Source organism: Idiotropiscis lumnitzeri, chromosome 15 (genome assembly GCF_059441095.1).
Source record: "Idiotropiscis lumnitzeri isolate Australia: NSW breed Sydney's pygmy pipehorse chromosome 15, RoL_Ilum_1.0, whole genome shotgun sequence".
NCBI lineage: Eukaryota > Metazoa > Chordata > Actinopteri > Syngnathiformes > Syngnathidae > Idiotropiscis > Idiotropiscis lumnitzeri.
This window is the reverse complement of record NC_142405.1, coordinates 6,116,060-6,130,310: the sequence shown is the minus strand read 5'-3', so window position 1 is coordinate 6,130,310 and position 14,251 is coordinate 6,116,060. Positions and strand designations below refer to the sequence as shown.

Genomic DNA, 14,251 nt, shown 5'->3' with positions numbered 1-14,251 from the left:
CCATGAACAGCGCCATCTTTTCTCACACTCTGGACACACACCTGCGACTAATTTCCACGCATTTCCATACTCTCTGTAACATAAGGTGCCTCAACTTGTCTGACTTCCGTATTGGCATTTCTCCGCCTTGCAATCGGTATGACAAGCCAGGATTCATCCCCTAATCTTTATCTTCTACTCAAAAGTTGTGCTGATCCAGAATCCAGTGCAATGCAACGCTGCCATCTACAGGCATCTTTACAGTGGTTTAAAAATTGGAATTTCACAAACACCGTGGCAAGATGCTCTTCCGCGGCGACCCGTTGAAAAATATTCTTAACGAATATACACGTCGGTGTCAGTAAATAAGGCGCTTAGATTCAAGTCGACAAACGTCCAGAGCAGTGAATGAGTTAACAGCAGCAACGAGAACAATTTTGAACGACGACGGGCTACGGGAACAGGGTTCTGCATGGCATACAGGAACAAGGCTTAACAGCAGAGGCAATACATGAGCATGCGCTCAGGTCAACAGTGACAACGTGAACAGGGCATGACTTGAAGTGTCAAAGCGTTACCGGGGAACATTTTCAACACTTGTGATGTTTTCACTGAGTGTGGAGAATTGAAAAAAAAAAAAAAAAAAAAAAAAAAAAAAAAAAAAGGACTAAATAAGTTGTGACTTTGTAGATTTTGCACTGTCGACTACCTACAGTATGTGTGCATGCGCGGCACCATTTCAACATGTCCCACACCTTTCTCTCAGACGTGCTTTTGAATATTTATGTGAAGGTCATGTGACAACATTTCAGTGTACATCGGAAGACGCCTTCAGTGTCTGTCAAAGGAAGCGGATTCTTTAGCTTCACATCAGAAGGGGGGGGGGGATATCATCACTTGACCCAATAAAGACTTTGAAACGGGGTCTGAACTCTTCCACCTGCTATTTCATCTCTGTGTTCTAAATGTGGTGAATTTGCACATTTCTCTGTTCAGTGGAGATGGGTGGTCGGGCGTTTTGGGGCGAGGGGAGGCTCAATGTCACGTATGCTCCCCCCAGGTTTCGACACATCCTTGCCTGTCCTGTTCTGTCCTGTCCTGATGTGTGTCGCCTTCAGACTGCTCCGTCGGGACAGCTGACGGGCGGGGGAGATATTCGGTTTTCACAGCTGTGACTGTGCAGTGACGCAGCATGCCTACGTAGAGCTTCACTCGTCCTAACACCTCCCAGCCACTACTAGCAAATTATGATGATGAAAAAAAAAATGAATAAAAAAAAAAAGAAACACTTAACTCTTTCTGTAACTAATTCAGGAAAAATGTTCAATAAAGTGTCATGTTTAGGTACAATTGACTGGATGCGACTTTTCTTTTTTTTTTTTTTACGTGATACTCTATTTACATGTGATAATTGCCTTTCATTTGAAATCATGAAGAATCTATACCACCATATTTGGATTATTATTTGATATATATATTAATTCAATATTGCAGTGTCTTTTGGATGAATCAAAGTGTGGCGACTTGGCGCTTGTTGTAGTGCTACATTACGTGCCGATTGCATTACAAAACAAACCTAATGAAGCCCAAGACTCCGACTGGTGCAGATTGCCAAGCAAATGCTGCGATCCAGTTTCTGTCAGGCCGGGCCGGCCGCTGCTGGGCCGCGCACTATCAGATGTCATCCCAATGAAATGGATCATTTCATCTCGCGGCCCAACAAGTGCAGCAGCTGTCTCGCGGGCTCCCGAGCGGCCGCAAAGGGAGATCCATGACCCCTCTTGGTCCCGCTCGGCCAGGCGAGCGCATCAGACGTTTATCGCCACGAGGCCACGCTACGTTGAATTGCTAGTTTGGTGATTTTAAGAGGGAGCTTGGAGGTCATGTGGCGAGAAAAAAAATGGAAGAAATGCTTATATTTTGTGTGATTAAGAGTCGCCACATTAGCTACACGTCCCAATAAAAGTTTTTTTATTAGCTATTAATTTAAAAAAAAAAAAGACAAATATGTAACAAATAACAAATGCAAAAAAACAAGATCGTATGGGTGGACATATAAATACATTTATTATCATTTATTAATAATTGTTTTATTATAATATATTATTATAATTATAATTAAAATAATAATAATAATAATAATTATTATTATTATTATTATTATTACCTCATCTGTTATTGGACTATATTGTAAAGCAAAATCTGAATACTGCACAAGAAAAAAAATAAAAAAAATCAAGTTTCAGACGTAGTGGTCAATGAGCCATTAGTGACATTTGGAAGGGGGAGAAAAAAAAAAGGGTTGTCTTTATCATCTGCTTCCCCACGTCCTGCTAAACAGGACAGAAGGTGGAGCATACAACGGAGTCTTCCTTTTCCTCTGGCCTCAGCGGAACACTTGGGACTTTTTTTGCTTTTGTTGACACAACGGCAGACTGATGACAAATGAAGCCCCAGTCGTGCGATTTGACAGCATGGACGAAGGCAAAGAAGGCAATCACCCGATTGGACGCGCATGTCACAGCAGAAATGTGCTGCATTTGATTGCGTCCAAGCTTTTGAAATGGCCCGTGCGGCGGGACGGATGTTTTCCGTCAGCGTGACAGCCGACTAATCGTCTTCTGAACGCTGAAAGAATGTGGTTGTTAGCGCGAACTTTTAAAGCTACGTACCACCAATCATCATCCAACAAATACGGCACACCACGTTTTGATGAAGATGCTGTGGTCGGGCAAGTTTGGATTTGAAAATACGCAGCACTCACAAAAATGCCAACATATTGGGTTTTCTTTCGGGTGGAAATTCAAAATAAATCAAATCTGAGACACTAAACTATTTTCAGTACTTTTTGGCACAACTTCCATATCAAATGTTGTGATTTTATACTTTACGAACTATTTTAATTTTACTTTTTTTTTTTTTTTAAATGTGGAAAAGTGAGGCATGTCAGAAAAGTTCCAGGACCGGCATTCCAAAAGACATTTCAGTCAATCCAAACTAGTTTTGTTCTAAGCTTCTTGAGTACACTTTGACAGTCTGCGACGTCAAGCACTCCTTGAAGCAGTCTTTGTCATCATTTCTATCTTGAGGACATCCACAACTTCCAAACGGGTCCTCTTCAACTCTTCTGAGCAAGGAACCATCAGGTTCTCAGGGCATTGCCAACAGATTTGTTTTCATCGAGCAGCAGCGTTGAGTTCTTCGGCCGCATCTCGTAGGTAAAATATAAAACGCCAACTTTGTGCTTTGAATTTGGACGTCAGTCCTGGAACTTTACTGACACGCCTCGTACGCATCCATTAAGTTGGTGACAGTGTTTCTGAGCACCTGGACACAGATTCAGATTTGGACGCAGTGCAGTCCAGCTCGTCCACGCTGGGCATCAGTCGCTCGCCGCCATCCGGGGTGATCCGAGGAGTGGGGAAAGACATGCTCAGTGGGGTGGGAGACAGCACGTTGACGCACGAGTCGGAATTCTCAGACTCTATGCTTTCAGTGGTCTCGCTCATGGTTGTGCCCACTGTGGATGAACAAAAGGTATATCTGTGAACAAAAACTTTTCGAAAACCGTACATCGAGGACTTGATTTTTTTTTTTTATTGTATTTATATACGTATTATAGCGACTGAATCCGTACATCGAGGACTTGATTTTTTTTTTTATTGTATTTATATACGTATTATAGCGACTGAATCCAGTTTTGAAACATGAATTTGCATGACACCGATACTCCATTTTCCAAGATCAAAGTGTTTTCTCTGAAAACGATTTCCAGACCGGCACCATGCGTCCATCATGTCGCAGCAAAGAGTCACATGATGTGATTGATGAGGTGCCGAGAGCCGCACCTGTCCTCGGTTCCTTCACCTCGTGCCCTCAAAAGTATCAGTGTGTGTCCCTCTGCGGGTCACTCACGGAGCTTATTGTTTTTCCGCCTGACTGATGCGGACATCGTGCTGCGAAATGTGCAATGGCAGCTGTTGCCGGATCGGCTTGGAGGGCGAGCGTGCGGTCAGGGAAGGGAGGGGGAGGAAAGCTATGGGGGGAGGGGTGGCTTCTACTTTCCTGTGCTCTTTTTTTGTGTGTGTTTGTCATCATCACATCTTAAACAACAGTGCAATCAAACTGATTGGACTCGCATGCTGATCCAATGGTGCTTTGGAAACGGGAGAGTGGGATTGTGGGGAGAAGCGCCCCCCCCCCCGCCCCCCACGCCCTGTCGTTAGATAGAATGACTGGTCAGCAACCGTGTTGCAGTGAGGAATGTGCATGAGCTGAAACTGGCAGCGTTTACAGCCAGGCGGGGGACGAGGTGTGCCCAGTTGGAAAACTTCATCAGCATCTCAACGGGTCACTACACAAGGCTCATTTGCTTTTTCTTTGGCTTGCTTTGGTGACACCCAACAGAAGGGTACCAGTCAAGGCCTAGAAGCAATGTGTGGGCTGAGTGGAGTTTAGGTAGATGGTAATGATGTGGTATGCTTTGGATCAAGAGATACGTGTGCACAACAGATGAGAGAAATTAGCTCATTCAGCCCCCCACAAAATGGCCACAGCAAAAGATGTGCTGTCGAAACAGTTAAAAATAACCCAAATTGGGTAAAAAAAAAAATAAATTAAGTAAATTTTTTTTTGTTGTTGTTGAGTGTTATTTGACACAAATAATCAAATTGCGCCACTCTGACACAATTTGGGTTAGTTTTAGCCCAACTCTTTTCAGAGTGAGGAATGTCCATCTCTTTCTTTCTCACTCACACCTTACTTCCTCTCTATCTCCTCCTCTTTCCTTTTTCCTTGTTCTCACGCAAACACCCAGCCCCCATCCTCGTTCTATCTCACACACAAAAACAGGCCGAGCCCTGCAGACATTTCCTCTATTGTTGGCTTGTCGTCTTTTTCTGCCTTTCCTTTCCTTCCCTCCCTCCATCTCTGCCCTCATTGGCAACGTGCGCCTCCGCCACGCATTCCGAGCCACATTCATTTGACTGTTACGCGTTTCGTTTCCACGCCGCTTGTCGTCATCGGCCAACATTGAACGTGAGCGAGCGTGCTACGGCGCGTCGCCAAGTCAATACTTTTCCTCTCACCTCGCTTCTCCACCCGAGCCCAGAATTCCATGACGGCCTTGGGAACGTCGCGGGTGACCCTCAGGTTCTTTTGCCACTGACGCAGCTCCTGCACATGAGGCTGCGCTCTGACCTACATAAAACACAAACGCCTCCCATCATCATCATCCTCATCATCATCAAAACATACTTTTAGTCTGACTGTTAATGCAGTGAGGAATGGCGACTTTTATTTAAAAAATGGCTTGTATGGTTAATTAATTTTAATGGGTGACAGTTTGAATCTGGAACAAATTAATTAACATGAACCCAATGGGAGGACTGTCCCAGAATGAATTGGGTACAACTTTGGAGGTACTACCGCTTGAGTTATCCTTCTCAGGCTGCGTCTGCATGACGATGGGGGGGGGACCCAAAAAAAAAAACAACCAGAGAGGCAGCGAGAGAAAATGATCTGTTGTTCCGAGTCCGACGCGTGGAGCACATTCCGACTTGAAAAGCCACAAAGTGACACTGTCGCCGCCTTTTGTTTGCCGCAAAGCTGCCTGGACTCGTTTCAACTGTCGGCTGGCCGGCCCGCGTCTCGGCCGTCGCTCAACACATTCGGCCGCACAGCAGTGAACTTTTCGCTGACTCACGCTGTCGTCAGCCACGCGCGCGACTTTTGCCACACAAAGAGAAGCCCAGGCACTGAAAAATGTTTCACTTTTATCAGCCCGGAGGGAAGAGGGCTGAACGATTTTGAAAAATGATATAATTGCTCTTTATTTATGCTATTTCAATTTATTAGGGCATTTTTTTTCAAGGTCGTCGTCCAGTGTATTTTTTTTTTTTTTTTTTTACAATTTTTATTTATTTCAATTTATTTATTTTCTATTTATGTATTTATTTAAACAAACAAACAATAAGTTCATCAGTACTATAATGAAAAATTATAAGAATTTATTTTACCTCATTGTTTTGGTCTTAATATGAAAGAATTTGACTTGCAGTTCACCGAGACTTGACAAAATTTTGGGTATTGCCGAGTTGACAGGGGATGCGTGCGTGCGTTTGTGCACATTTGTCACATGAACGTGTCCACGCGTGGGGCTTCTATTCAAACGATTCACGTACGAGGGCAAGTGGCTCATTCAGTCGGAAACGCAGACCTACTTTTACTGTTGACTCCATAGCAAACTGGGTGACTGCCAGTGTCTGTGTGTGTGTGTGTGTGTGTGTGTGTGAGACGCTCAGCTCTTTTTGCCCTTATGTCAAGTGGAATCACCACTCACACTGGCCCACTTCTTGACAATAAATGCTGCACGATGAGCGCACTCGGACGACTCGGCTCACTCAGTGAATGGAGGTGATCTGAAGTGAAATTTAAAATGCCTTTGGAATTTGACACACCAGCGAGGGTGTTGTTTACAAGCATGGCAAATTTGAATACATACATATACACGCACGCACACACATGAATACATATACTGTGGGCGTACACTGAATGTGTGGAAACCACACCCCATTTAACTATCAATCAAAGCACATTTTGGAGACACTAAAGCATCCCGGAATATAGCACACTGGCTCGTTGCGGGGCTTTCACAACGGGCAACAACGAGGCGCTCTAAAAGCAGGCCTGCCGGCGTGAAGCTGGATGTCAAGTCATTTTTTTATTTTATTTTTTTCATTAAAATGTACTTACTTCAGAAACAAATTTATTTTAGCTCGGGATAAATGGATGATGCTTAAAATTCGAATGATACTTCCAGCAACTGTTTGCTCAGTACGGCAACTCATTTATTAGTTCCTAACCATTTTCACACACAAACAGACGCAACATTCTTGAAGGTTTAGGCGGTCCACCGACAGAATAACAACCAGCCATGCTTTTCGATGCGTCTGCAATTATGTTTCTCGGCGAGTGCAAACGGCAACGGCAGCCATGTGACTCGGTGACCCACATGAAACGCTTCAGGAAGCCGAGAGCTAAAGCCCTACTGCTTTCTCCCACATCCTTTGCATTATTAACGGCTTTACATAATTTCTTTGCTGACAACTTCTTTTGCTATTTTTTTTCTTCTTCCTCCTCACCCTGCCTGCATGTTTTGGGTTTGCGGCCATTGCAATTGTTCAGGGGGGGAAAAAAATGCCATCATAATACGAGCGTAATTGAACGTCATAGACACAATGGCGGCCAAAGTATTTCCAGCGGCTGTCAATCACACTGAATGTGAAGTCTGTTTATTGCACACTGACCACTCAGGCTCAGCTGACCATCCCTCACACAACTTGAGAAGTTGTAGCTATCAGCTGAGTGTGTGTGGGTGTGTGTGTATACATATGTGTGTGCATTAGAGTCGCAGGCATGCATGGATGAATGGATTAGCGAGCGGTGCTAAGGCACACAGTGTAAAGACGATTGCGTAATACGTTCAGACCCCCCCCCCAACCTCACCCCCCCCTTTCAGCCCTTGGTAGAGTTTGACAAGAGAGGAGACAGACAATCGCATTAAGCGTGAGCTTGTTTTCCACTCGTGTACACTGTGCGCAATGTTTTGATTCAGATGCATAATAGCAAGTGCACACACAAACACACACGCAGAGAAATGTTTTTTCCCCTTGATTTCTCTGTTACACTGCAGTCAAAGCTGCGTCACACAGGTTATATAAGAGACAAGAGAGAGGAAGAGAAATGTGTGCATGCGTGTGTGCGCGAGCGCAAGTGGGGGGGCGCTTCGGGGGGTTGAACGGCTGATAAGAGCAGAAAATTTGGACGACTAGAAACACTAATCCTACATTTCGTGATATTTGCTGTTAAAAATGGAGGGTTGACTCAAACAGGAATTTGTGCGCATATTTGCATATTTTAGGCACTTTTACAGCTGGGACATAACATTAGGTACACTTGCACAATGGGAAGGCATCCCAAAACAAGATGACATCTGTACCAAAGATATCTAAGACAAAAGAATTTATGTTTAAAATGGATTTGGTTTGGTTTCAATTCATTGCAACAGCAGTAAGGCAGGTCGTGAAGATGTTTTCAAAAAAAAAAAGAGATGCTTCCAGATGCTTATTACCACTCCCAGCTGAATTATGAATCCTTAATGTCAGCACACAATGCAAAGCGCCATAGACGGGCTAACAAATATCGATAGTCACAGTGTTTCACCATTTGAACACAAATGGTACGTTGGACAGCAGATATTTTTGTATTATTTAGTAACTTACTTTTGTCAGGGTAGTTTAGGTCTGCGTGACTGCATCATACTGCCCCCAGTGGACAAGTCGCACACACCAGAATGAGCTGCAACGACTTGATTATAAATTGTTTAATTATTTATTTATTTCTTTGTCTTTTAAATTGTTTAATTATTTCTATTCATGATGGCATTACTGTTTGTTTTCGCAGTACAGAATTAGACCGTGCTCTTTTCTTTAATAAAAGACAAAGAGCAAATTTTGTGAGCTTGAGTTTTTGGGAGAGGCCAGAATCGATTAACGGCACGTCGTCCATATATTCCAATGGAGAGAGATGCTTTGAGATACGAGCCTGGTCAGAGAATAGATTGAACTTGTATCTCAGGGCACAACAACATGTTTATTGCTGGCGTTGTCCTGCAACTAATCTAATCCTTTGCCTCCCTTTGGGAAGCAAAGTTGTAGAAATAGCTCTGAGCTCTCAATAATTAATATCTCCCTACCGGTGTCAATCAAAACGAAGCGTTAATAGCGTCGGAGGAACCCCCGTTTGTTTACGCAGTTGGACCTCATTTTGAGGCCGTAAGACAGACTTAGTTACCGTAGATGGTTAATAATTGGTTGCATTCAGAAATGATCACATGCTTGTTGCAAAGGCACAATGTGACAGACGCGCATGATCTCACACACGCACGCGCACACACACACGCACTGAGTCACTGCATGCCCAAAATATCTTGTGTAGCCTAAATAAGTTATGATCCTCTTGTGTCCTCAAAGACGCCAAAACCCTCAGCCAACTTTGCAGTCTGTCAGTCTGCGTTCAAGGCGAGGAATGACTGTGTCGTAGTAGTACCGTTTGCTACTAGTATCGCAAGTAGGCAATTCTATATAGTAGTTCTACTGTATGCGGAAATGTTATTAAGAAGAGGACGGCATCCGTTTTAACAACAAATGTTAATAGGAAGACAGTTTCAGCATTTCTTCGATATCGTGACATGTACCTTTAAGTCATTGCACTAGTATGCGGTTTTTCCTCACTAGTAGGATGACGACATGTTGTGAACTAATTGACCATTAGTGACATAATAAAATGTGAATAGTTACGCATCACAAGTAGTGCTCCTTCCATGCATTTGTCAACAAGTACACATTTTTGCCTCACGAGCAACATGAACTGTAATATGCCAACGTTGCCCCACATGTGTGCAGACATGTCACTAGTCATTGTACGAATGTGTTGAGGGGACTTACTGGTGAGGGCAGGGAGTGCACCAGTACTTGGACCATGAATATCAAATAATAGCTGAAATAGCGGTTGAAAGAAAAATGGTACAGTAGGTGTCTGTTCACCTATTGCCAGTAGAGCTCAATTGAGTTTAGTCTGCTTTATAGCAGTTTAGTTAGACCTTTTCCCTCACAGCAGCCTTGCAGGAGGCAATAAAACCCGCCGACAACTCATGACACAAGCCAGGAGATGTTCAATTTCATTTGGACTCCCTGCAGGCCAAGTGCGCAAATTAAACCACAAAGCCAGCACGCCCTCTACTGGTCATGAACCGGCAGTGCACAAGTGGCGCGCTTGTTCTACATTTTGAATGTATGCATTTGATGCGTCTTGCGTACCTTGTAGCCCCTCCAGAAGGACTGGATGATCAACGCAGCCTGATCGTCACTCAACTGCAGGAAGAGCGGGATGGGAGGCCTCGGACTGACAACGTGGCGATATATAATTTGTATTGAAAAAAAAAAAAAAGGCACACGATGTGAGAGTAATTATTCAGGAAGGAGAATATTCCCGGCTGGTGATGTTAAATAATTTTGGAAAAGAGAACTCACTGCATGCTGAGCCAGGCTCTGACAAATGGGATGTTGTTGAATTGTCGGGGGGGTTGTCCTTGTCTGCGGGGGTTGTGACTGGCAAAGAGCGAGAGAACCAGTGAGAGAGAATAGGAAAGGTTGGAAACAAACGCACCACCTGGGACCTCTTTAAAAATGAGATGGCTGCTTAGTATTCAAGGACACAATTGAAATCAGTTCCCAAGAAGCAAAATGACAGGACGCGTGCGACTTACTTGTAGAGCCACTCCACCAGGAAGTCGATGGGGTTAAACGTTATCACTTTCCTCTGAAACACAATGTAAAGACAAGCATAACAACAATTTGTGGCAAAAAGTATTTTTACCAGAATGCTAACAAGCGGAAAAGTTAGGTGGATTAGGCCATGACAGATTGCAAAAGATAAAATACAATAAATGGATAAAAGGACAGAAATAAATGAAAAATGTCACTATTGTGAATCGCTTAATTCAACAATTGTCAATTCTGATTTGACCTTTTGATGCCCACCGGCAAATCATTTCACCCAATTGAGACGAGTCAGATGGAAAACGCAAACGGCGTACCTGCAGACAGCCTTGCTTCTCGGCTTCTTTGAGGACAGCCTCAAGTGCAGGCACCAGCACGGGGAACACCTTCTCCTCCATGTACTGCGTGACAGGATCTGACACACGCAATCGCGATGAGGACGCCGATCGGTTTCAAACCAACAACGGACAACGTTGCCTCACGTTGAAACGGCTGCGGACAGAAAGGAGGGGGCACTCCTTTCTTGTGGCTCAGAGGCGGATCCACCCCAAAGACGGAAAAACCGGCGTGGGCAGGGTGGTGCAGAAGCGGGTCCAGGTCCAGCAGTAGCGCATTCTCCTCCTCCTCATCATCCTCCATTGACGTCTAGTTAGTTCAGAAAGTTCAAGGTCAGGGAAGCAAGGCCTAAGCTACAAAATAAAAATGCTTTGGCCAGGCTTACCTTGGCAGAGGTGTGTGAGGTGCTGCTGCCTTTAGAGGGTTCCGAACAGGATCCATCAGGACAGGGAGGACACGGCAGCCCTGCTTCAAAGTCTCCGGAGAGACGCATGAGGACAAACTCAGGTTTTAAAATCATTTTTATCCGGTCCTAATTAGCATAGTCTTCGCTTACATTTTGTCACGTCTCATACACAACCTCATCAGAAAAAAAAGAAAAGTAAATTCTGACTCTTACTGGTTCTGGTTTTCAGCCTACTTCACATAAAACAACTCCACGAACATAATTCCAGGATAAGAAAATTATGAGGTGAATATAGAGAGCTAAAAAAGTAATAATAATCTTTGCGCAATAAAGAATAAAATTAAAATAAAAAAAATATTTTTTATTAAAAAAAATGAAAATAAAAATTTCATATGCAAATATCATTATGCAACAAACATTATGAAAGCCATATGAAAATGTTTGATGAACATTTGAATGTGTACGCAATGACTGAATTTGCATCGAAACGAGTTAGCAGAAAGCGTTGTGATCTTACCGGCACAAACTTCCTCCCAAAGGGACCTTTTGCCACAAACCGGGTTTGGAATTCGTGACGAGTCCTCGCTTTGGTAGCTAAACATGTTTTCGTTTGGCTTTTTAAGTCGCTACTCAAGGAAAACACGAAAGTTTTAAAGAACCAAAATGGACTAAAAATGGGTGCCTATTGCCTGGCGTCGCTTGCATGTTGGACTGTTGTTGCCACGCGGTTGCTGAGCATTCGTTCGTTGCTAAGGAAGTGCAAACCAATCACATCCGGTGGGTCAATGGCATAGGTCACGTCTTATGTGTTTTACATAAAATCTTCTCGTTCGTCTGTGGGTACATCTCATGTCTTCGTTTCACAGATTTGAACAAGGCCACGAGCCAACGAAGCACCTTGCTTAAGTGACCACTAGGGGGACCCCAAGGACAGTTAACTGAAAACAGGAGTATTGTGGAAGGACAGCGTGTCAGCGAAAAAAAATATTGAAAAAAATCAATTATTCTACTTGATTTTTTAAAACTATATACTAACAAACTTGTTGCATCTACAAATAAAAGCTCAAAGATGAAGTTGCTTTTAAATATAAATCTATTGCTCTCACATTTCAAAGGCATCCATGATAGGTTGATGGAACACAAAATCGGCCCTCGGTGTGATTTTAAGTGTGAATGTTTGTCTTTGTGTGCTCTGTGTGCCAGCGACCATCATGCGGACCAGCGGATCTGATAATGAATCGATGGATGTATTAAACTTAAAATTTAAATACACCTGAACTGTACGCAGGGAGTGGTTCTTTTATAGAGAGAGGGAGGGAACCATCCAAAATTGTTGAGGTTGCAGTAATTTTCCCAAAGCTCCTGGGCCTGAAAGCGTTTTTATTTTTTTAACAACTTGACAATTTCAGATTGGACCACAAACCAGTCAAAATTGCCTTGAAAAGTGCATTGCTTGCGTGCCATTTCGGGTTCTATCCAGGGTCGTCATTTGTTCACGGAAACGGCGCTCTCGCACAGCCCTTTTCTGAACACCTCGCGACTATTTCAACTTGAGTGCTCTTGCGTAAAACAAAACCTTAAGATGTCTTTCATTTGTCTTAAGCCTGCAGGGCGAGCGGGTTCTTGAGCTTATCATTACTCGCGAGAATATTAAGAGGATGCTGTGAGCATTTCAATTAAAAAGTACATAAGCAGATGATATTTACATAATGATGATCTATTTATACGAACCGGTTTAGATGATAGGCGTTATGATTCCCCAGAGGGCTCTTTTTTTTTTTTTTCCCCCTATTGAGAAAATGACTTGTGTTATTTAAGCGTCGCTGTCATGTGGAGGACACTTTTCATCAGACTCTCTGAGGGGGGCTCTTCTTAACGCGCAGAAAACAAAGACGATTAGTCAATGAAAGAGATAACAAAGGAAAAAAAATACAACTAACTTGCGGCTCGTGGGCTATTTATGGCCCGTGAGAGCATTTGATCCGGCCCAAAAAAGAAATAAAGCCGAATCAGAATCCCCAAAAGGCCTCAAAAGTAGGACATGATGTTAGCGATGCAAATGACCGTATTTGTTCCTGAGACGGCGGACTGCTGATGATCGCGTTTTAGCTTTTGTTCTGCCCTGTGGGGCTTTTCTGCCACATTCAGGTCATTCAACTTTGTTTATGAGCAAAGTTCAAAAGAGCATGTTTGTTTTTCCAAAGAGAAGACGCAAGCATCAAGCGCATGGGCGCAGACAATTCAAAGAAAGGGCACGTTCTTAGACGAGTTACAGTGCCGATTTGAAAAGTGTCAGCAAGAAAAAAAAAATAGATTGCTCTCAACCAATGGACTGCCACTGTTAATCAATAATGGTAGGATTACGAAGAACAAATACATGTGCTGCAATAGTTTCCTCGGACTCATCGATTCTGAACGCATTCACTCATTTCATGGAGGTGGATGTTGGAAATTCTGCTTTTATGACGATAACGCTGGGCAAGAGCAAATTTGAATCTCAGGTGGCTTTATGCCTCACTGAAAGATATTTTGGACGCTGATTTAAAAAAAATGTGTTCCTTTTTTTTCTAGCACATCATGCTTTTGAAATATTTTTTGTTTTAAGTTTGACTCATAAAAGCTTGCCCAAGAAGGATTTTATGTTTCAGAAAATAAAAAAATCCTTACCATTCATCTTTAAATAATACAAAATACATAAGGCAAGGCAATTCAACTTTTTTTTTTATATTACACAATTTATAAACAAGGTATCTCAATGTGCTTCACGGTCACAAAATATTTAAAGGCAAAACACAAAATTAAAAAAAAAAAAAAAAGAGAGAGAAAAGAAATAAAAAGCAGTTTACTAAAATTGCAAAAAAAAAAAAAAATGTACCTGGCAAGAGCATGATTTTGGAAAAATTGATTACCGGTAACAAATGTTCTTAACAACCAATCATAGGTTTGGGGGAAATGGTTTTAACCTGGATTTAAAAGCATCCATATCTGGACTTGTTGGATATTACTACATTCCTTTATGAAAACCTGTAACGTAAAAAATATTTGCCTGATGGCCTTATTTGTTTTCAATGCAACAAAATGGGAGAAGTGAGTTAAACTTCACACCCGGTTCTCTGAACTGCGGCAATTTTGCCAGATCGCTTTCGCAAAAGAGGCTCATGAGTACAGCAGCCCTTTTCCACTCGGTTCA

At 42.9% G+C, this 14,251-nt stretch overlaps 1 protein-coding gene across 2 annotated transcripts in view; it reads right to left on the bottom strand.

The window, feature by feature from the left end:
- Positions 1-1,377: 1,377 nt before the first annotated feature.
- The window catches only part of iqck (IQ motif containing K), a 32,492-nt gene continuing 19,618 nt past the window's right edge, over positions 1,378-14,251 (bottom strand). Inside the window, exons 1-9 of one of the 2 annotated variants that reach the window (XM_088317807.1) lie at positions 11,579-11,789; positions 11,041-11,132; positions 10,802-10,964; positions 10,637-10,734; positions 10,307-10,359; positions 10,071-10,148; positions 9,858-9,942; positions 5,067-5,178; positions 1,378-3,499 (exon numbers count right to left, since the gene is read on the bottom strand). In XM_088317807.1, the coding sequence (XP_088173933.1) occupies positions 3,279-3,499; positions 5,067-5,178; positions 9,858-9,942; positions 10,071-10,148; positions 10,307-10,359; positions 10,637-10,734; positions 10,802-10,964; positions 11,041-11,132; positions 11,579-11,663 (987 nt within the window). In that variant the 5' untranslated portion in view covers positions 11,664-11,789 and the 3' untranslated portion in view covers positions 1,378-3,278. Of the gene's footprint in view, positions 3,500-5,066; positions 5,179-9,857; positions 9,943-10,070; positions 10,149-10,306; positions 10,360-10,636; positions 10,735-10,801; positions 10,965-11,040; positions 11,133-11,578; positions 11,790-14,251 lie in introns of those variants that run through there. The other variant, XM_088317808.1, reaches the window with a different exon arrangement.